The sequence below is a fragment of the Bombus pascuorum genome, chromosome 16 (assembly GCF_905332965.1).
Source record: "Bombus pascuorum chromosome 16, iyBomPasc1.1, whole genome shotgun sequence".
Classification (NCBI taxonomy): Eukaryota; Metazoa; Arthropoda; class Insecta; order Hymenoptera; family Apidae; genus Bombus; species Bombus pascuorum.
The window spans coordinates 869,965-893,443 of NC_083503.1; the positions used below are offsets into that span (position 1 = coordinate 869,965).

Below are 23,479 nucleotides of genomic sequence, written 5' to 3' on the forward strand. Positions count from 1 at the left end.
TAAAAAATCGCGCTGCGCTAACCCAAACCTAACCCAAACCTCTCGATAAACAATGCAAAATTGTCCTCTGCAATTTCCCTCTATAGACCGGCCCCCAGTCGCGTATTCTTCCGTCCACGTACGCGAATCTTATTTAGTCATTAACGGACTTGTTTAGTCATAGCTATAGCGCGTCCAATGAATCGAGTCGGTGGAGGTACACGGGTCTCAGACGCTGTATCACAGCGCCTAGAAGCGACAGCAAACCCTAACAATAAACCACGCAAACCGCTTCACAACTGAACGTTTGTCCCTTGCGTCTATCGCGTGCCTAGCAGGCAAATGTTCCGTTTACCTCAACTGACTCGAATCGCCGAACGGATCGGTGTTGCGTTATTGGTCAATTATACCGAAGCTGAACGATCTTTCAACGTCGTTAATTACGTTAATTAGCAGACCTCGGATGAAAAATCGTAAGGAGCAGAGAGAAGAGAACTCTGCTTTATAGAGCAGCGATTTTCAACGTATTTCCATCTCACGGCACTCGCAAACTCGTTACTGGAATTCCGCGGTAGACCAAAAGATATATTACGCGTACGTGTTCGGTTCGAGGCAATTCGCGCCGGTCCGAAATACTTGCACTTAGGCGGCGTTCGCGCCTTTTGACAATTCTCTCGGCACGCCGGTTGAAAATCGCCGTCACAGAGAGTCGATAAAACCGAAGGTCGTTCGAGTGGTGTAGAATTAAGCAGCGTTTAATTAAAGGTTCTTACCTTTCTCGAGAGGAGCCCTCTTGTATTTTTCCAATCTCTTGACCGCGATGGCTTCCAGTCTGATCCTAGCCGCAGGATACTCCTTCAGAACGTCCCACATGTCCTTCTTGCTGAGGACGAAGAGGTCCGAGTAGCCCACCGAACGTACACTGGCTGTTCGCCGGTTACCTGCGTCGATGTAGCCATTTATTGGTTATCGAGATGCATCAAGCTTTCTGTTGTATCCGCTCGGAACCGATCGATCGACCGATCGTTCCGCTATCGTACATCGATCGTGTAAAGCTCGTCGCCCGTCCAACAGCACGTGGCCCGAATGGCACCAGACCAGCATCCACGTATTCGCGTTATTTCCATGTATTCTAATTAACACAAGTGCGTCCACTCGACGACAACAGCACAAGCACCGACGTACGTTCCTCCTTGCCGACTCGATAGCGATCCTGAATCCTGGTAATGGGGTCTGAAACGGGATTCCAAGTTACGAGACACCCGGGTATCTCGCGAGACTTGCCTCGAAACCAACCGCCGCTTTCCGCCTCGAAAGAAGAAACTGGCGTATAACTCGAAACACGCGGCCGGCTTCCGCGTTGCAATAAGCAACTCGCTATTGCTTCTTCTCTGTTCCAATTCGTCGTCAGAGCGAGAGATCCGGAAACGAGAAAGAGGTTCGCGAAAGCAAGAACCTATAAATCTTTGCGATCGAGCGAACGGTGACGTCGTTCGGCAGAAGACGAACAGGATACGCTTTCTCATTCTGATTCGTATTAGCGATCTGAATCGAGTCTCCCCAGAGTTTTAAGCTTCGAATCCTGTTCCCCGAGCGATCCGAAAAATTGTCGTCGCGTACGCGATGCAGATTCGAAGCGATTCGAACCGTTTCAGATCCCATCGCCAATCGGATGTCCGACTGGTTCGAAGCTGGTCATTTCGATCTTCCACGATCGTTAATTTAATTACTCTGAGCTTTTACGGCTACTTTAGTTGGTTTAATCTTACGTACATTATAAATAACGTCGTAGATAGAATGTTACAGTCCCGCGTTTGCCGCTCTAATTTTTTTTAAATAATATCTGATGTGGGATCATCGACGTCCAAGATAGAATCTTTGTTCATCCGTAATTAATCGTTTCGACACATAGCGTATGAAATTCGCTGTTGCCCGTTCCGAATTTCAAAATTCTCTTGCTTTCCAACAGTCTGCGCGCTCGTCGAGCAACAGTGCTGTTACGGTAATTTTCTTTAAATAACAGTAAAACGTATCGTTGCTGACGCGTGGACAGCCGAACGTCGTGCCGGTGCTGTGTCGTTAAACGGGCGATAGTTGTGAACACGACGATGCCGAAGGCTGCTTTACACGCCGATGTTACCTAACGATACAACTTCAAAACCATATCAAAGCATAACCTTGGCTCATAAGCCGTAAAAATCATGCTCGACAAAATTTCATTGAAAACCGACAAACTACGTGATGTTTTATATCTATGTACTGTGTGTGTGCTTTGGTGGGATCAAGTTTTCTTATCGTTATAAAGAGCGTCATGTGATGATACGTGTGTGTTAAGTGTATATTTTCATCGGAATAAAATGCAATAAATAACGTAATGCGCGTTCTGTAGATCGTTATTATACGACAAATCGCACGTATAGCGATAATAAAAAAAAAAAAAAAAAAAAAGAAAGAAGGAAAAACGAATATTCCATATCTCTTTCCCTAACTTTTTAATTGTTACATAATTGCATCAACAAGGTCGCTCAACTTTTCCTCTGACGAGTCGCTTATCTCTCAACAGAATCTGATTTTTTTATTCGTAATATTATAATGAAAAAATTGTGAAACTGGAACCGTTCGAAAGTGTTGCGTAAATTCTTGCACGTCTTAAACAGGATTTCGATCGAAGGCAGTTATATACTGTCGTATCACAAAGTATAAAATTCTTGTCAAATATATGTTTCAAACTAAGAGAGTAAAGGGTTACCATTTAACGATATATATGGTAAAACGATGGCGAATTTCGAATCACGGTTCATTTGCGCATAATCTCTCTTTCACATAACACGTATATATATATATGTCGCTCCTTTACTGTCAATTGTAAAACATTTATGTTCAAGAAATGGGAACACAACTCTTGATGCATTGCACATATTAATTATTAATTAATTATTAACGGTGAGTGCGATTTAATTGCTAAAATGGTAAAAGGGAATAAATTCACTGTAATTTATTTGCTAGAGTTAAAAGGGGTAAAATTCGATTTATTCGCGGGTGTGTACATAATGTTCGGACATGCAAAGTACCTATTTGTATTGTACGTTGGTAAACACGGAGAAATGCGTGTATTTATTTCCAAACTAATTGACGAATGTCCTATCGATGACTGAAATGCAAATATACCTTTGTTCGTACGCGTAATGTACGCGATATCATAAATCGAAATGTTTTATTTGCTCCGATAAAAAATATATTGTTGCAACGCCAACGGCGAGTAGTATCGCTTGTACGATGCTAGAAATTGACGGTGACTCGAGTGAAATCCGATTAATCCCCTTCCCGAATCGTACGTTGTAATAGCTACGTTGCTTGTAAAACCTGTCGGATCTTTTACGCGATATTTACCTCGCTCGTAATTTAAGAAGTTTCTAACGAGATGAGATTGTTCGTTCGATCGATATACCGCGTAATATATTCATGGTATATTCTGCAAATCATGCTCGCTAATATCGATGACATTTAAAAATCACTCTCGGCTATTCTTCGCAGCGAAAAGTGTTTGACACAAAAGATTTGTTTTCCACGTAGATCGTTCAATATACAGGAAACTAACTACGATAATTAATATACGGACATATATAAGAAGATAATGTAATTTTCCAGTGCAAATTAGTCACATCCGTGGGCACGAATCATTGCAGCAATAAGTTACAATAATTATTAAGAGACTACGTTAAAAAATGGTAGAGAAGAATCGTGAAAAATATAATAAGATAATAAGATATAGGTAATTAAATAGTGCACTGATATGGGTAATAAAGTAGAAAAATATGGAAATGAACGTGAGCGAAGAAAATATTTACCAGATATATTTAACTTGTGTACTCTCCCCCTTGTTTCTACGCGAGAACACAACATTTTTTATTCATCGTTGACCATTATAATGTTTCAGTTACATCGACGATTATAATTAAGACCGTCGTACGAATACCGATTGTTGTTGGAATTAAATTCTCGTAAAAATATCTTAAACGGAGAACGGAGATTAACTCGTTGAAGTTCGTCAGAAACGTGTATATAACGAACGATGCGAGACATTCGCAAGAAATTTCGATAATTAACGTTCACTGGAATTCAAAGTTCCTCGTACGAACGATGGATAAAAAATGGCCTGTTTCGCAGAGACGACTCGCAAATATTTCCTTGCGCAGATAGATCACGGGTAAAATGTATGTTTCAGCATGTCATAGAAGCAAATCGATCGGCAAACGTAACCAGAAAGAAGATGAAAGAATGCTGAAAGAGCATGTCCAGTTTCCAAATGGGTCAAATCTAAACTAGGTATTCTAATGTTACTACGAAAGCAGGAGTGTCTAAAGAGGAATGATAAAAACAGGAGTGACTAAAAAGTACAGTGACTCACGAAACACCCTTTTATGTGACCTTTTTATTTGAACACCAACTAAAACAGAATAACTTTCTTAATATCCGACCAAACGATTCGAGTTTCTTTTGAGAAGTTTGATCAGTTTACTGGATGACGTGTAAAAAAAAGCTTCGAAAAGAGATTGCAATTCCAGTTGCGTATAAGTGTACATGCTGAGAAGTTCATCTACTGGAGTAAATCTATCAAACGTATTTTCCAAATTTGCGTTAAAAAATTCCGGACGTACGATCAAAAATTTGTCCGCACATACAGCCGGAGATTATCCTCGCCAATTGCTGGAACTGCTGGAACTGCCGGCTCGAGGCAGGCCTGGGTGATATCTTTGACATCTATCGACGTAATTCAACTCGATATCGAATTACCGGAATGAGAAAAATATAATCTGTTTTATCTTCTGTTATATCGTTACGAGATGGCTTTAGTCAAATTACCGAGACTCGTACGATGAAAAAGATATCGGACATGGCTATATTTCAGCAACAATTTTTAACTAAACCAAAGAAATATTTGATATGTGATCGGGAGTAAGAAATGAGCCGACTTTACGATATCGTGTTACCAAGAGTCCAACCGGGTTCGGGTTATGGTTGCGATCGTTGGTATTGCGCTCTCTATCTATTCTGTTTCACTCGCACTGTCTGGTTCTCGCTTTTATCTTCGATGCACGCACGGTAGAGCACGGTAGAGCACGGTAGAGCGGGCACGAGTCCCGATCCATGTATTTGCATGTATTCGGACACTGTGGCATACAGAACAGGACGCGTCTCACCGCTTAAAAATATGTTGTCAAGGTCGACATTCTGGACAACTTTTTCCCAAGTATGCTCCTGTTCCCGTTCCGCTGGATCTCAGGTTCCGAGGTATTTGCAAAGAACTTCGAACTATGTTACGGTTATACTTCGTTTTGGAACAGGTGGTCGCATTTTTACACATACCCAGCGGAACTTGACTCATTAACGGAAGAGAGATTGATATCGTGAACATAAAAATGAATGGCTTATGGGTTAGGTTATAGCGGTAGGTGTATTAGGACCTTGGCAACATATTTCAACCTCGCTGAAATCGTTGGAAGCGTGTCCTTTCCTGTATCACCGAAAAGATTGTAGAAACGACCTTCGTCCTTTTCTTCGCGATTCCAATGTACTGCAATTTTTTCACGACATTTTTTTCTTACACGTCATCGATCAAATTAATCGGTAATTACGCAGGGAAGGGGATCTTGACTCCGATGATCTCGTCCTTGGAACACGTTACAGAAGGGAAAGCTTCGAGTAACACGCACTTTGCCGTAGACGATCAAAAGTTAGGTTAGGTTATCCGTGGAATCTAACCTAACCTAAACTGACGTAACTTAACTATAACTTACCGCTATCAGAATTGCGATCCTACGCAAATGCGTATTGTTATTTCGTCTTTAGCCACTTATATTGGAAGAAATGTGATGCAAATATCGTTTTTTTTTCTTTTTCTCACAACTTTTGAACCGCGATCGTCCCACGTTTCGGACAAAGTGCACGTTACTCAAGAACTTCCACCCTACGACGTATCCGAAATTCAACGAAACTGTAATCGAAGCCCCCTCCCCCCTTCCTGCATAATTACCAACTGGTCGATCCAACTTCTCGAAAAAAGCTCAAGTCGTTCGGTCCAATATTAAAAAAGTTATTCCGTTTTAAAGGGTGTCCAAATACTTTCGTGAGTTACTGTATATGTTTGTCCGGTTGGATCGATCGACCGACACGACCCACGATTGATTTTCTCCCGCTTTCGGCCTTGTCTCTCGTATTTTCGGAACGCTCGGTATTTTTATCACGGCCGAGGCCGTGCACAGAGGCCCCGGTGTTATATGGTATCATTTATTTTCGTACGATATCTATTACGTTTCAGTAGGTTGTGTTGGTTTATCGGCTGGAAGACAATAATCGATAAAAACAGAGGGTCGAAGGCTAAAGGGCAATACGTGTCACGGGCCTTGTTCAATACGCATCGACGATCTCGCAACGATTTCGCCCTATCGATTTTTCTTTAAAAACCTCGATTCACACTAGCGATCACGCTACGGCCGGGTCACGTCGGGTCAGGCACCGGTCAAAATCGCTTACACGTAATCCAATGGAAGCTAATGTTCATCCACAGTCGGTGGTTCGATCGAGTCGAGTGAAAATCTCTCGACCGGTGCCTGACTCGACACGACCTGATCATTTTACCGATTTTCTAGACTCGATACTTTGCATCGGATACTCTAAACCTTCTGCAAATACGATACACGTTTCCTCCTCTCAATGCATCGAATATTCATGACCTACATTACGAGCGAATTTTTCGTAATTTCAACGGAAGTCGACCAGATTCGTTAAATCTGTTCGGCAACAACAAACGAAAAATATTGAAATAGAAGAACAAAGAGCGCTGTCCAAGCGTCCAAGTAACAAAGTGTTGTGTGTTGGTTATTCAAATTCATTGAACGCACAATAGCTGCGATGTCGACACCGTCGTAACGAAAAATCTGTTTGCTTTTGTTCGCAAATGTACGTTTGAAAAAAAAAAAGGAAAAAAAAAACAGTTTTAAACGTATTATAGCGAGATCAGCGCAAACTTACCAAAAATCTTTTAAAAGTCGATATTTGGTCCGCAAATTACCGAAACCATTAAAGGTCCATTCAAGATGATACTTTCCTCTATCTAAACCACTCGATTTTGACGCAACAACGTCCTTTAGCGCGCGTTTGTTCGTTGCGTGGTCGTCGGGAGCGCAAGTAGCAGGAGGAAATCGACAATAGGAATGTCGGTGACAGAGAAAGTACAAGAGTAAAGAAAGATGATCGTTAGTAGAAGAAAGTTGGGTTTGAAGATCGGCTCATACCGGCTCGGCGGGTTGCCCTCTCACAGAGTAGTAAGAACGTGAATCGTGAAAACGTGATCGTGAAATACGAGGGGGACAGCTCACGGGCCCCTGGTCCGCTTGGAATATTTACCGCACTCTTTACCTGCAGTCCTCATATTGAGAATGCTGATCTCCCCGAAGTAGGAACCAGCCTTAAGGGTAGCCAGCACTGTCTTCCCGTTATCAGCCACCACCTGCAGCCGGCCTCTGTTCACTATGTACATCTCCTTGCCTACCTCACCTGCAACAGATTTCAGAGAGCAAAGTTAGTAGAACGGAGATCCATTTTTCCCAACAACAGATAGAATCGAGGGCAGAAATAAGCGTGCAAGATATCGGTGTAGTTTGATCGAACTGGCACGGTCGGACCTCGGTAGCACGAGTCTCCAGGGAGCAGCTAAAATCTTCGAGTTATACAGCTTTCGACTTATCGAAATCTCTGGATAAAAGAGATTTGACAAAACGAAGATTTCAGGTAAAGCAGCTTTGTACAAAGGCGCAGCAGGTTTACGTTCGCCTTTCCCAAACGTGTCGGAATTTTAAGATTTCCCTTAGAAATCGCTTCGTTCGACGTACCCAAACGCGATGGTTAATGACAGGGTAGAAGATGGTACTATGCGTTCGATCGACAAAAGAATCAGCATACGACCGAACCGTGGACACTTTTAAACGGAAGAAAATCTCGCCTAGCAAAAGTAGTCGACGATACGCGAAACCGATGGACGAGAGAAGAACAGCGACATCCATAGGAGACATACAATTAATCGAAAGACTCTAAATCTTCAAGTAATCTTAAATACGTATAATCTTTAAGTACTCTTCGTAAAATAACGTTCGACGTATGTTGTTGTGAGAAATTTGTTGTATCTTCCGTCATCTTCCAAGTTGTGAGAACGTATCACGAGAGAAAGTAATAATTACGAACGCGTTAATTACGACACCGAACAGACGATACTCGTAGGAATTGAAACGAGCGAATAAATTCCAATTCTCAGAATTTTCGCTTACACCGCTACGACGTTTCACCCGGCGTGCATCATCATACTTAAATTTTGATTGATAACGTTTCATTAGCAGTCTAATGGGAAACAGAGCATAGTTTCTACTTGCATTGCACAAGCGGCTTGGTATCTTCTTGTGTGCTTGTGCCTGCTACGCTTCGTCATCCTATGTTTACTCTGTTCTACTCCGTTCAGCCTTGTTCCAACCCTGTTCTATCCTATTCATTGCACTACTTATGGGGATTAAACCCACATCAAGCGATGTCAAAGCCCGATTTTCCATGCATGTTCAACGTACACTTACTAAACTGCTTGCCGTGAGACGTTAGATCGGCGAATAATTTTAAAGAAGTCAGGGTACCAGCATAGAAAATTTATGCTTCCGAGTTCGCTTCAAATTTAACATTCATAGAGCTATTGCGAATAAAGAGGCACGTGTAAAGGAAATCTGAAAATCTACGTTAAACGTCGGAGTAAAAATTTCACGTGTCACGGAAAACCATATTCGTTTCGTCGATGAAATTAAATATCGAAGAAGCTAACGAATACGTGTATTATTATTCGGATGATATTATTTCAGACCAAGTGGCGAAACAAATGACGAAATAAACGTTTCAAGCGAGTAATTATACGTTCTATTAAAATGTTGATAAAACGAATATACGGCGAGCGTACTTTCTAGTCAAATAATTCCCGGCAATACGCGTGATACGTTCGTATAGAAGACGCCTACGAGTGTTCCAACGCTGTCGTCGTTTCATCCAACCTACGTACACGTGTGTGTAAAATCGTGCGAATCGCTGAGAGAAAGCGATTCGTTTGGAGAAAGCCACGGTAAAGACGACGTTAGCGTAGTTAAAGTAGTAACGGGTAGCCATAATTCAGGCTGAAGTCGTCGACTGCGCCGCAGCAGCAGTGGATCCACTCGACGTAGAGTCGGCCATCAAGCAGAAGCATCCAGGGCGCTAGAAAACGGCTGTAGTCGCGTACCAACGGTCATGCGGCAGTCGTTTCCGCGGCGATGAAGAGGCTAGAGAGAAGACGATCACCTCACACACACACACACGTACTGTCTGTCTCTGTCCACTGGCTGCTTTCCTGTCCTTCGCTTTCGTTTCTCATTCCCTGCTCTCCCAGGGGAAGAGAAAATTATTTGGCTGGCTGGTCACGTTCGTCCGCGCGACCCATCGAAGAAATACTGACCGATCGCTGACGTATCCAGCGAAAACTATTCCACGCTCGGTTGCCTTTAATTAAATCGACGATTTTATTCACTTGCCTTCGGCGACGAATCTCTCCGCTCTGTTCAAAGGTTTTGTACAGAGGTTTTGCGAAGTGGCTCGGCGGCCCAAGATTTTCATCGCCAACTACGCGTTTCTTCGATTTTGTTTCGTAGAATATCGCAGCTACTCGTAGGACGATAGAAAGTGATCCAACAATTTCGAAGATGTACGCGGTGTACAGTCTAAGAGAGGATTCACCACTTTTCCGACATTTCCAATAATCTCGCGGAAAGGCGTTTCACACCAAAGTTGATCAACCTCGATCTGGCTGCAGACTGCGATAGGAAAGACTTCCCGAAAACTTTCTTCGCTTCCTGGAAGAGCGGCGGAGTGTCCATGAGGATTTCCCCACGTAAAAAAAAAAAAAGGAGAAAAAAGAAAAGGTTCGAGCAAGGCGAAAATAATAGCGCCCCGTTATCGAACACACGACGTTTCTTCTCTGAACGAACCTGCAGTTGCCGAGGAACGCCGGACAAGATAAGATTCCTCGTGAGGCGGGAGAGAATTTTTAGAGCAAGCTGCAGTCGTCCGAGGCGGATGATTCTCTCGATCCGCGACACGGTTAGCTATTTCTCGGAATAAAGTATTTCGTTCATAACTGCGCCTTCTGGGTACGCTATTGGCAACGAGGCCAAGTGGAGAGGGTAGGCAATCGCTTCTGAAACTTCTGCCAGCTAGGGTACATCTTTTGGCGAGGTTCCAGCTGTTCGTTCCAAGAGAATCCCGGTCAGGAAAAACGTGTGGCGATGTGTAAAAGGAAGGAAGGAAGCAAGCAAGAAGAACGAGGAGGGTGCAGAGGATGAAAGGAAGGAAGAAATTGCAAGTGAGAAGTAGTTACACGACCTGTGGACTATACGCAACGTATCGTGGTACACGTCGAAGAAAATATTTCACAATGGCGTTGAAATATTTACGATCAGAAAAGAAATCACAAACTTCGACGAAAGCCACTTGAAAAACCGATTTCCGTCTCGTAAAAAGCCACACCGGCCTCTTAACTAATCCGATCAAAAAAATCAATAGAGGCCAGTCAAACTTAAAAAAAGAAAACACGCCACTCGTTGACTTGATAAACAGATTGACCTAAACGCAACATCCCAATAGCACAAATCTAATAACATCTATGATTATCGATATTGCAAAGATGGATTTACATCAGCCCAGTCGCTGTATCGAACGATTACAGTGCAGCGGTTTGATTGGAAATCGGTTCGTGTCTATGTTATTCTGTAGTGGCGATGATACACCGCGCTACGTTTCAATCAGCACTGGACATCGAGCTAGCTAGGCGATTCCGGTGACTGAATAAGAAAGGAAAAAAAGAAAAGGAGAAAATTACGCGTACCTTTGCGACAAATATAGTCGCCGGGTGAGAAAAGAACTGGTCGCAGTCTTAGTACAAGCTCGCACAGGAAGCCAGCCTCCGTGTTCTGGAAGATCTCCACCCTCCGTAGCGTGTCCAGGTGCACGTTTATCGCAATTTCGGCCTTCAGCTTGTCTGCAACGTTCCAACGGGATTAATTTAACGACGGCGACTTTTCAGCTTCCGTTTGTTCAGCTTCTTTGCCGCGAGATCTTAAGGTCTCCTCGCCGATAAATTCGGCTTGGACGATTTATTTCTTCATGAATGGATAGACCGTAAAGCTAAGTCTAACGCTGGCGGTAAATTGTCCGCAACCACGTGTCGCAGCCGATCACCTGCGGATCTGTCTTTTTGCGAATCTTTCACGAAATTTGCGGATCTTGCACGAAAGACGGACGCTGATTGGCTGCGGACAATCGTCTGTCAGCGTTACGCTTAGCTCAAGAGAGACGTCAGAAAGTCCACGTTAAGGATGATTTCGGATTTTCTTTTTACTTTGGATACTCTGATTATAAATGTTACCATTACAGTAGCCCGTAAATATAGCCTGCTGTACATCCTGCAACTCGATTACGTGGAAAACGATTCGTCGTACGAACAAATTCTATTCCATGTTTTCTTCTTATTTTTTCACGAGAAATCACCACGTGCTGGCCATGCGTGCATGTTATTCGACTACACCCGGTGTACTTTAACGCTTCAAAAATATTTACGGGACGGAGATTCAGCGGCAGATTTAACGAACTATCCCGCGGAAATACGTTTCAGCGACGTCCATCATTCTGGCTAAATGAGAATCACGATGGAAGATTTCTACGTGCGTCATATTACTGCGGGATGAAATAAGATTGCTGCAGCTATGACCAAGGTAAATCCAGTGGAATAAACCTCGATACGCGATTCACGTGTACGTATGAGAAGAAATAAGGAAGAGGAGGAAGGAATTACCGAAGAGGAAAAGCGAATCGTGCGATGCTAAATGCTGTGGAAAAAATTACACGAGCAAATTGATGCACTTTCGAGCAACCTTCGTCAATGCGCGAACGCGTCAACTCGCCGATAGGAGACGTCTGTGAATATTTTAGCTTGCGATAAACGCGACACATGACCAAAATTAACCCGTTCGTTATAGTTATTCGTAGTTGGAACGATTAAAAAGATTAATACTTTTTAATCGTTTCCCATTTTCCGAGAAATTTTTATGCGACTTACTGATACAACTGGCTCTCCTTTAAATAAAAATGGACTTTTACTCAACGACCTTTCTATTCAACGAAAAAAAACACGAACGTACGTTCGAATGAATCTTCGAACTGGACTACTTGCACGACAACTTTACCGGTGGAACGATGTACAAGAAACACGGCTGCTTCTTTTGCAGCGGTAACTCGAGAACTATAAATTTCCGGTATAAGTAAATAAATTATTTATTCCAACTTACTATTAATAATAAAGGGGCGAACGTTTCGAACAGAGAAGCGGGAAACGCTTACCGGGAAGACAGCTGACAGCTTTCTCTTCGTCCGAGCATTTCTGCGTCAACCAAAGGTAGTCGAACCATTTGATCACCTTCACCTGTAGATGCTTTGGCACTCTTCTCATTCTCATGTACGTTTTCACACCATCCAGCTTTGCTGCAATTAGAAAAAAGAAAGCATCGCGGTTACTACAAGTCGATATTCCGCTATATCGCGTCACCTTTCGGTATTGTGCTATTAATAAGCGTATTACTCGATTAATATATCCATAGTAACGTAGAACAATATAAGATAAAAAATATTGAATCGTATAACGCCAATCACTAATTAATATATCAGTTATCTGCAATTTTATTGGTAATTGCCAATTGGTCTACTTTATTATATCGACGAGAGTTAAGCAAAATTCTATTCGTTCGATTAGTTAAAATTTTCAAACGTAATGATGCTGTTCTAAGTATTATACGTATATACACAGTGTGCAAACTTTGCCAGTGTGTTCTACGGGGCAACGATAAGACTAAAAATCATGTAGCAAAATGTTGGCAAATGGTTCATTAAAAAGTCATAGGAAAACCATGTATTCCAAGTGTCGACCGCTTTTGTTAATGCAAACTTCTATCTCTCTATTCTCTCTCCGCTAACCATCGAATATTATATTCTCGTGAACTTACATAATTATTTACAGGATATTCGTCGATCGAACTTCGCGCACGTTTCTAGAGCTTGCGGCGCACAACCCGCCAACGAAACGCGTATCCGCACATTCGCAAATTCGTAATTATTTCCGCAAATACTGGCGACACTGTGAAAATTCGGCAACTCTTGCTTCCAACGAAAGCGGAACGAGACTGAAACGAAACGAGCTTTCTACGCCGTTTAATAGAATCGAGCGTTGAAACGGTAAACACAGTTATACGGTGCGTCGTATCGAGACGACGAAACCATAGCATAGGGAACGTTCTATTAACATTTCCTATTAACGGATGCCCTTTTCCGCTTCGAATACGCGCGTGTTTTATCAACGTTCATTTGCAACGTATTTTTTCCTCTATTCGCCGCATGATATTTCAGATTTATCTGTACTCATAGAAGACACCGGCAAAGTTCGAACATTACATCACCGGACTACCGCTGCCCGTCATTAGTGCGAATCAGTGAGTAAATTTGCTAGGTGTTGGGTGACTCGAATCGGAAACCATCCATCCATCGATGGTTTAACCGAGCTTATCTCGAGAGATCGTTCGGCCAAGTCCTCTCGAGTCTTGTTCCAGCGTGCTGGCTTGATAAATCGTTGACGAGATTATTTCGATGGTTCGGGTTACGCTTTCTATATCTTGTCGAATCTGATTCGATTATCGTCGAACGTTGGTATCATAGATGGCTGGGTGCATGGGCATAATTCGATCGACAAGAAAATAATCCAATCTTACCGGTCAGTGAAAAACAAATTTTGAAAAATGAAACACGCTCGCGTGTCCTTTGCTGAAACATTTTTTAACCGAAAAATCCCAAAAGCCGTGATATCCGTTACCGGGTAGCTAGCTCGCTTGTTTCATCGCTTTATTTAATTTTTAAACCATACGTTCCTCTGTTCAACCGGCCGCTTTTATAACGAGAATGTTGGTTAAAAAGTATTTGTATATTCGGTCACAATAGCTACACGCACGCGTTTTCAGCTCGAACGAGAACCGGAATTAACTGAAAATTTCACGCACGGATATTTCGCCGTGTTTGCCCGAACCTGACGTTTGATGTTTGAATTAATTAGCCATGTCCAAATGGAAAAATATGCCGGAGAAATCTGTGCGTTTGATCAACGTATGCTACAGTTAATCACGCAAGTTTACGTACATCTACCGAATTCCGTTCATCTTCTATCGAAGAAACCAAAATTGTATTTTGTATTGCCACAAAATTATTTACTCCCACGTGATCCATGCGATTGTTATTATCAACACGTTTCTAATAGAAATTGGAGAAATTGAAACGTTCGACTTGAAACAATCTTCTGTCGGCTATGTTTAACACGCGTACGCGCAAACACTCGTATACAGACGAACGATGATTTATGAAAATTAAACAAGCGGATGACAAGCGACAATTACCGCAAATTCGGCAAATTCTTCCTGGATAAAAATACTTGTCACGTTTCAGAATGTTTTAGGGAATGCTTTCTACGCGTTCGCCGGTTCCTACCGCGTTGACGTTTCTACGACACGGATTTATGAAAACCGAAATGAAAGAAAAGACAAATGTCGCGCGGCGTTTGCCTATGTACGTGCCATTTGTAAAGCAAATTAGGTTTCGTAGAGGAAATGGTAAAAAATGCTATTTCCGTCAGCGAGATTGTCAATCACTGTCGTTTTCCGTAACTCTTTATTAAGCGGAATAATTGCGAATTTATTATGAAAATTTTTATCGTAACCGTAAACTTTGGATATTCGAACGACTTCATCGACGATGATCGACGTACATAGGCGAAAGAATAGCGATCATCGCGTAGATCAACGCCAAATGACGAAACCAAGACTACAGAATTAACGAGACTGGTGAGATTTTTGCAAACAATTCTTAAGAGCTGCGTGAATAATTTCTAATTTGATGATCGGCAAGTGGATTTAGAGTGGGAACGAAGGTAGACGCGATTAGACTAATTTTCGCGAATCGTTTTCAATTCGACGACGAGGAATTGTAACCGGAGTCGGATCAAAGGTAGACGCGATTTACCCAATTTCTGTAAATCATTTCCAATTTGACGATGAGAAATTGTAATTGGAGTCGGAACAAAGATAGACGCGATTTGCTCCATTTCCGTGATCTCTCCACTTCTAATTCGATGATCAAGAGCCGCAGTGAGAGACAGAAAAAGGTTAGACACGATCCGGTCCATCCTTCCGTAAACCGCCCTTGTCTTGATGAAAATTGTTGGCTGCCATAAAATGAGGTGTAGTATAGGTCCTAAGAGACGTAAAGGCAGCGTCATAAAATATTTTTCCGGTAGGAAATGTGTTAATAAAAATCGCGGTTCGTAGTAGGTAGCCTTACATTTCTAGCCACTGCAGCATCCAGAGACGACGCTGTTCCTCCAGGAACATTTAATTTAGTGGTGTGTACAGCTGAGTGTATTGGTGTGGTTTCCAGAGGAAGAGAAATTTTTTTTTTATTTTTGTTTTTTACAATTTGTCCAGAAGGACATTTGGTAAAGTATTACATCCTAGTGATTAGAAAAAAATAACAATAAAAATATAGCATGTGGGTGGCTACCCCCAGCGGGGTGCCATCTTCGTGTTTGCTAGGTTATATCCTTTATGAGATCTATTGGGTGTTTCCTTTTTAATCTTCTTGCGATGTTTGTTGCGTTGTTCGTTTCCGCTGCCAGCTGGTTCAGGTGTGTTTCTATTTTTTCTCTGTATCTTCTTGCGAATCTGGTAATCTCCTCCTCGACCGTTGAAATTCCCAGGTCTTTCCGAATGTCCTCGTTTCTAACGCACCATGGGGCGTTTACCATCGTTCTGATGATTTTGACTTGCATTTTTTCGATTTTGGTTATATGGCTCGTTGCTGCTGTTCCGCATAGTGGAATTTCGTGTGTCCAGATTGGTTTCATGATTATTTCGTATACTTTTAATTTGTTTTCCGTGCTCAGTTTGGATTTTCGGCTTGCTAGCCAGTGCATTTGTCTCCTTGCTGTCTGTATTTTGTCTATTATTTATTTCATATGCTGTTTCCACGTGAAGTGTGTATCTATGTGTGCCGTTCAGGAAGATGTTCGGTGTTATCTGTTTTCTCAGTGTGAACGTGACGTGGTTGCATTTGTTAGGGTTAGCTTTAATTTCTTTGTCTTGCAGCCACTTTTCTATTTTTGTGATGTTCTTGTAATATCGTGGCTGCTGTTACGGGGTTAGTGTGCCTGACTAGTATGGCTGTGCCGTCCGCAAATGTCAGTATTTTGCTGTTGGTGGTTGTTGGTATGTTGGCCGTGTATATAGTATTATATAGTGTGTATAGTATTGGACCTAGGACGCTTCCTTGCGGAAGGAACAGAAACGAGCGTATTTCATAGAGGTCTGGGCATTCCAGGTCTCCGTTAGAATAAAGAGAAACGTCCATTTCCTGGCGAGTACAGCTTTTTCAAATTACACGCCTCCCCGACGAAGCGCGGCATCGATGTAGCGATATTTGCAACAATATTTTGTCACGATTTTCAAATCACGCAGGCTGGTAAGAAACTCACTGTTTTCACTTTCTTTTTTCTGAAATTTTTCCATCCTTTGAATCGTTGTTTCTTTGGCGCGCCGTAGAACGAACGTAGAGCAACTTGGAACGAAAGAGAGAAAATGAAAAGACGAGATTTGGAAAACGGAGGTTATCTTCTAACAGGCTCGTCCCGAGCCCTCTATAAAAACCTATTTAACGACCGGAGCGTGTAATTTAAAAGCTTTCTCTTCGTGCAGCCTTTTCGTTGGTCGCGCCATTCACTCGGATTCGAATTTCCCCGAACGTACGAATTTTTTCACCCGGCTGGCATTTTAATGTCCATCGTTCCGCGTCCGCTGCGGAATAAAAGCGCTGCAAGTTGCAAGGACTAACGACCGATACGTGCTTCCTGGCATCGGTGGTTCGTAGCCTTCGTAGCCGAGAACCGTTTTGCGAGCGCTACCCGCTCGTAAAAACCGGCTGCACCGAATTCAAAGAGGGTCGCGGAACGCGCCAACAGCGGCGTTCAACCAACTCGGGAACGCTGCAACCGGAGATATCGATTGCCACGCGACGTCACGTTTCACCACCTTCCACGATCGTTCTATAATTGCACAGTTGAAACGGTAAACGATGTAAGTGCCAGGAGGATAAAAGGCGATTCCCCTTTGAGTGGAAAATGATATTTCGACGATCTGTCCAGGGGAGAGGTAACGACGCGAGTGCGCATTTCACATCTCCAAGTCTCACCACGATGGCGAGATAACGCGAGATTGGCCTTTCGGGAGCCATTTTACTTGCAATTTCCACTTGCATCCTGCGCTAACGCAACGTTTTGTAGACATTGGAGTTCGTTTCTTCGGAACGGGCCTGAAACTGAGCATTTCAGGTCCCACTGTGTCTCCCTTTAACATCGAGCAACGTTTCGCTTCGCTGATCAAACTGATAACTCGACTCGGATCCAGTTATAACTGCCGAATTTACTCTATTTATTTTACCATTCCGAAAACTATCGCATCGGACAAACAAATAACTTGGAAACTATCGTCTTATCGTTTAAGGCCGTGTCAGGCGTTCGATCATGTACAATGGTTGACCGAGTAACGATGTCTTTTCACACGGGGATGCAACTCGTTGTTTCTGTAAATTGGCTAAATTTCTTTTCTTTTTACGAATTTCGACAACTTATAGCATATTTGAATTCTGAATATCTTATCAGCGAGGGCGAGACCAATGACATCGCTCAAACTATATCTTTTAGATTCGTCAAACGATCATACCGATCAATCGTGGTATACGTTAAAGAGACTTGTTCGTTTATCATTCTTGTACCATCGTTTATTTGCATCCATCGATTTATATCCATTTAGCATGCACAAGTGCATCTGAAAGCCATAAAATATTTGTAAGAAAAGGCCAAGTTCGAACACCCGTGACGGCCGTCCGGCCCTTCGTCACCTTCGGCCGTGGGAAGGAAAAGCAGTCGTCAACGCTTAAGGGTGCCATAATTTAAGCCCTCGTTCGCATGTTGCACGGGTCAGCGGCCTTGGCGTCTTGCGATTTCGATTGCCTGGGTTTTCCACGACTCTCCTCCAAAGCTCCCTCGCTAGAACCGAGGCTAGCGGCATTCTGCTGCGAGGCTGCGACGCCGAGGGTGGAGGCACTAGTCGTTCTTCGCCCAATCGTTGCTATAAACGCCAAAGCGAAACCTGGCGAATTCGTCATTTTCCGAACGTGCATCGCACGCTACAAATGGCACCGTCGCGAATTCGCGTTTCTCATATGTCGTCTGCAGAATGGAGATTTTTTAAGAGAAGCTTCGCTCTGGTGGCTGATTTATAGCCGGTGGCAATTTGAATTCAATCGGTAACTTCCTCGGAGCATAATGTCCTCGAAGTGACGTATTCTGCTCGTACCATAAACTCAGTTCAATGTAGCAAACAACGATGCAAAACTTGTTCGTTCGCGACACCGCACCCCGAAAGCTTTATGTAATTTACATGAGCGTGCGACTGCAGATGCGGAATATATGAATACTACACGGTTAACGCGGCAACGAATCGCCCGGCAAATGCAACACGGATGATTTACGCGTCGTATAAACACGCGTTTGTACCTTATTAAACGTAACGCTTAATGTCCAACGATACGTGTTCTTTCGCCTATTTGTCCCGAGCTTCTCAACTCCGAGATTATCTAGATTGGTTTGCGAGAACGTTTCCCCGATTCTCTCGCTTTCTTTTTTACCTTGTTAATCCTACGAGAAGAGATCTCCCGGTCAACCAGAGAAGATAGTCAACAAAATTTTTGTTTTTTTGTTTATTCTGGTTTTTTTTACAATTTGTCCTGAAGGACATTTGGTAAAGTATCGTATCTTATTTGTTGGGGAAAAAAATAAAATATAGCATGTGGGTGGCTACCCCCAGCGGGGTGCCATCTTCGTGTTTGCTAGTTTATATCTTTTATGAAGTCTATTAGGTGTTTCCTTCTTAGTCTTCTTGAGATTTTTGTCGCGTTGTTCGTTTCCGCTGTCAGCTGGTTCGCGTGTATTTCTATTCTTTCTCTGTATCTTTCTACGAGTCTGTTAATCTCCTCCTTGACCGTTCATCAGCTTTTTCCGTATGTCCTCGTTTCTAACGTACCACGTTTACCATCGTTCTAATGATTTCGAATTGCATTGTTTCGATTTTGGTTATATGGCTCGCTGCTGCTGTTCCCCATCGAACACTCCGAACGCTCTTCTTTGAAACGCTTCCGTAGCATCGTGTTCGACAAGCGTGTACGATAAAATATTTAGTAAAATACAGTCATGCGCGACGCACTCGAGGTACTAAAGTTTGGCCGGACACCCTGTATAGATGCAGCAACAATTCTCGATTTTATCATCAGAAGGAGAACGACCAAAGATACGAATGTACAATTATCAGAACTTGTTGGAACAAAGAGACGGCGAAGCTCGGTCCTTCCCTTTGTGGCTCTTTGCCGCGTACGTAACTGCTGTCCGCAGCGCCAGCCAAGTTTTGCTCGATCCGCCCGGTTAAGTGGAAGGAAATTGGGTGGTATAGGCAAGTGTACGTACGTCTGACTGAAACTTGTAACCAAGTTGTTTGGAACGGTCGTTTGAAACGAGACAAAGGTTGTTTTTAACGTAATCGCCAGTGTTTGAGCGTCGAATTACGTGGAAACGATACATGGGACACGGATACATCTGGCGCGGATGTATCGTCCAGCCGATAATTAGGAATTTCACCAATTTCCAGCCGAACCTAATTAACCGATCTCGCGTTCGATGGATATTTCATGCGAGCGCGATTCATCCAGTATTCCATCATCAGGGGCTGTTACTCGCGCTGATAGAAGCGGGGACTGCTGCCATCTCGAGGATGAAAAGTTGAAAATGAAACGGTCGGTGGGTAAGTCAATTACCCAACGATCGTCGCACGATCGTAGCGATTTTCATTAGAGGAGACCGCGTTACCCTCGGCGACGAGAAGCGTGCCGTTGTCTGCTGTAAAAGTTACGCTCAACTTGCTGCCGAGGAATATCCCCATAAAACGGTAAATTATGGCATGGAATTTGTCGGTGAGTACTGAATTAGGCTGGGGCTAGTTACAAAATTACGGCAGCCGTCTACTACGCGTTGATTTTGGCTAAGGTACATTTACATTACGCGTTAATGCATCGATTAAGGTGACAGGCAAAAGACTGGACGCGGAGGAAAGCTCGTTTCCACGATGACGATCTTACGTGAATTTTTGTGGCGCCGTTTCTGCCGCAAATATTCCATCGATGATCGAGAAGGACTCGACCGCAGACGGTACAACTTGGAACGAGTTGAGCCGAACGTTCGAACGTTCATTGGGGCGAGTCAGTCAGGCGGTGGTTACGTCACAGTTGCGAAACTTGAGTCCTCATTCCGAGGAATTATCGAGTGTTTCCAGCATTTTGAGGATAGCATTACGCAATATATTGTACGGTTGTTGGTTAAAAAGTAGGCGACACTGGTTCGCTCGTAAATTAGGAAATCGCTCTATCACGATGTCATCAGCATTTCTTGATACTCTTCGAGACAAGTATTTTTCAATCGTGATAAACGGCATTCGTCGATGTTGGCGATGAAACTAAATATAACGAAGGTGCCGCTTCGAGCCTTGCTCGTTGGAAATGTACCAAAGTATTCATGATCGCTTTGATCGCTCTCTGTAAAATTCGCTTTTCTATTCCAAATATTGACCATCGCAGCATTCTGTTCCGTTTGCAGACTCGTCGATTTTCCGTTCGCTTTGTCCCAAAAGGAAGTGCTCTTTTCTGCGTTTCCGTGATTAATTTTGAGTAATTATTTGAACTGGTCGGTGAAAATTAAATTCAACCTGCCAGCCCTATTAGTCGTCACACACGGTGTTATTCGGTAAAGTCAAATAAAACAGAGTGTGAGCGGACAGTGAAATCTTTTTTCGAATTACATTTTATTTTCGAGAAAATCAATTCTTCCCAATCTATATATATATAGTAGGTATCCCAAAGTTTTTTTTACCGAATGGCAAACATATTCTATCGGTAAGAAGTAGACTTATAAAAATGTTTCGTTAAAAACGTTGCAAGAAAAATACGAAACAACGAAGAATTGGTACTTTTTGTATTTCTACCAGTTGTCGAAGAGCATCGGTAAAGAGTATCGGTATACTGGTGTCCCTGGAGGTTTCCTCAGCGTACTAAGGGCTGGGAGAAGATAGGCAGGGCAACAGTCAATCATATTGCGTCATTAAATCAACAAAATCTCATGTTCGCCACGTTAACAAGCACTGGTTGCGTAGTTTATGACTAGACCGCGAATTTTCATGCGTTTATAGGTAATTCGAAATCGAGCGAATCTGCAGTAGCAGCGGATCGTTGCTACGTACGAGAACAATGGCCAACAACCGTGCTGTGATACTTGGGATTTGCTCTGTTCCAAACTTGGATCGCTTTCGTCACTGCACTCATTTCCTTCGAATTTCTCATCGCATCTCGGGCAAATGGAACATTTTTTGTTCCTCCGGAGACGCTCTCGGATATCTTGCAAGCATTTCTCACTGGCAAGCAGGGCCGTAGAAGGCCACTTTTTAACTCGCTCCTATCCATGACAAGTAATCCAATACGGATAACAAATCGAGAAACTTGAGCGAGTCTTGAGACTTTCACGGCCTCGAGTGTCACTATGGCGAAACTGAGAGGAGCTTGGGTACACGGCTCAAGGAACGAGAGAGGTGCACCGGACTCAAGTACGTACAGTCGGCGGTAGCGGAACACCAACCAACTACCGGGTATAAGATACTCTTTGAAAAGACGTTTGTCTTAGCAAAGAACAAAGGGTACTTGCCGAAGAACTATAGGAAAGGAAACGGAGATCGCCAGACACCTCGAGTACATCAACCGAGATACGGCTTTTTATACAGCCTACTTTCCGTTCGTTCCTGTTTTAATCGATCAGCCGACCGATTAAGAACGCCGTTAGCCGATCATCCCACTTGAAAATCGACGTCGCGTCCATCATTCACCCGCAACTCGCAACCGAGTGTCATTCTCGTTACCATTTCGGAACATCCGGACCACGAAAGGCTCCGGATACACCCTAGCAGGAGCGCGACACGCGATACCGCGATGCTGGCCAAACGTCGATGTTCTTTTCTTTTCGGGTGCTGGTCTCTCCGAGATGCGTCGAGCAGCGTTGGACCAAGCAGAGTTTATCGCCGCGTCGCTGCTAAACCACGCTAATCAGCTAAAGATTCTCCGCCTCCTGTAACGGCGAATGTTAAACGCCGTGATTCGAATCTCTGTCAAAATCTTGCCGATACTTTGATCGTTCCGAGGCGAATCCCGAGGTTCAGGTATATTATCAGTGCCGCCTTTTGCCATCTTTCTTGCGAGCTGTCAGCCACTATCTTGGACCGGTTCGTTCGTGAGTCGAAGGAGCCATAAGCCGGCGAGAACGAGAAAGTTTAAATTGCACCACCACCGTCTATCACGACTCGGTTGTCGTTTATTCGGCTGGTTGGAAGCCCATTTCCGATTGAAACCAACCCCACGTCCACGCCAGTCGGAACTTTCTTCCGCTTCGTTCTCGACAGAGTCTCTTCTTCCTACTATGTTTCGAACGGCCGCGACTCTCCCGGCCATGTCGCCTCGTCTTTCTTCGATTTCATCGCGCGCCACGTCAGTTTCCCATCGTTCGCTGCTGAACCTACGTACCGCCAACCATACTTCCGTATAATACCGGTTACGAGAAGCTAGTTTAGTCTCTGGCCAAATTAATCGTTCTCGTACGGAGAATACGTTTTGGCATCGGCCACGCGTGACCTTCTTTCTTTTATTCGTTTCTCGTTCGAGTAATTGTTAGGTGTCTGGCGGGTTATCGACACATTCCAGCTATAACGTTAGTGTATCATTGACAGACTTTAGCAACACATTGTTGCATAGTAGTTTTGTCGAACAGTGGATTTCAGGGACCTGTGGAATATATCAGAAATTATTGCAATCGTTGAACGTGGACAAATTTGAACGGTGGTATTAATATTATTAATACATTCGAGGTATAGACAGTGTTAGTATCGTCGTAACGCGTCCACGTTACTTTTGTTTTATGGAAATCTCGAAGAATTCGATCGAAGTGGAAATCCGGTCGAACGTTTCCTCCGTATTCTTCTGGGTTGATCGGACGATCACGCGTCGTGTATGGGTCGAACGCTAATGCCAAATTTGGTCCTGGTAATTTCGACCTCGAATATGCTCCATACTCCGTCCAAGGCCAATTGAGGCTGATATAAATTTACATAACCGAACGGAGCTATCTCTTTTTATAAAAAAAAATAATCCTCTTTCA

The 23,479-nt window shown here is 43.3% G+C and overlaps 1 protein-coding gene across 13 annotated transcripts in view; it reads right to left on the reverse strand.

The window, feature by feature from the left end:
- Positions 1 to 23,479, reverse strand: part of LOC132915036 (cyclic nucleotide-gated cation channel alpha-3-like) — a 219,775-nt gene that overhangs the window by 6,092 nt on the left and 190,204 nt on the right. For 7 of the 13 annotated variants that reach the window (XM_060974654.1, XM_060974645.1, XM_060974643.1 and 4 more), the window contains 5 exons: positions 12,436 to 12,576; positions 10,925 to 11,077; positions 7,399 to 7,536; positions 4,388 to 4,426; positions 753 to 920 (listed from right to left, as the gene is read on the reverse strand). In XM_060974654.1, coding sequence (XP_060830637.1) covers positions 753 to 920; positions 4,388 to 4,426; positions 7,399 to 7,536; positions 10,925 to 11,077; positions 12,436 to 12,576 — 639 coding nt within the window. Of the gene's footprint in view, positions 1 to 752; positions 921 to 4,387; positions 4,427 to 7,386; positions 7,537 to 10,924; positions 11,078 to 12,435; positions 12,577 to 23,479 lie in introns of all 13 variants that reach the window. The other 6 variants (XM_060974653.1, XM_060974647.1, XM_060974646.1 and 3 more) reach the window with 5 other exon arrangements.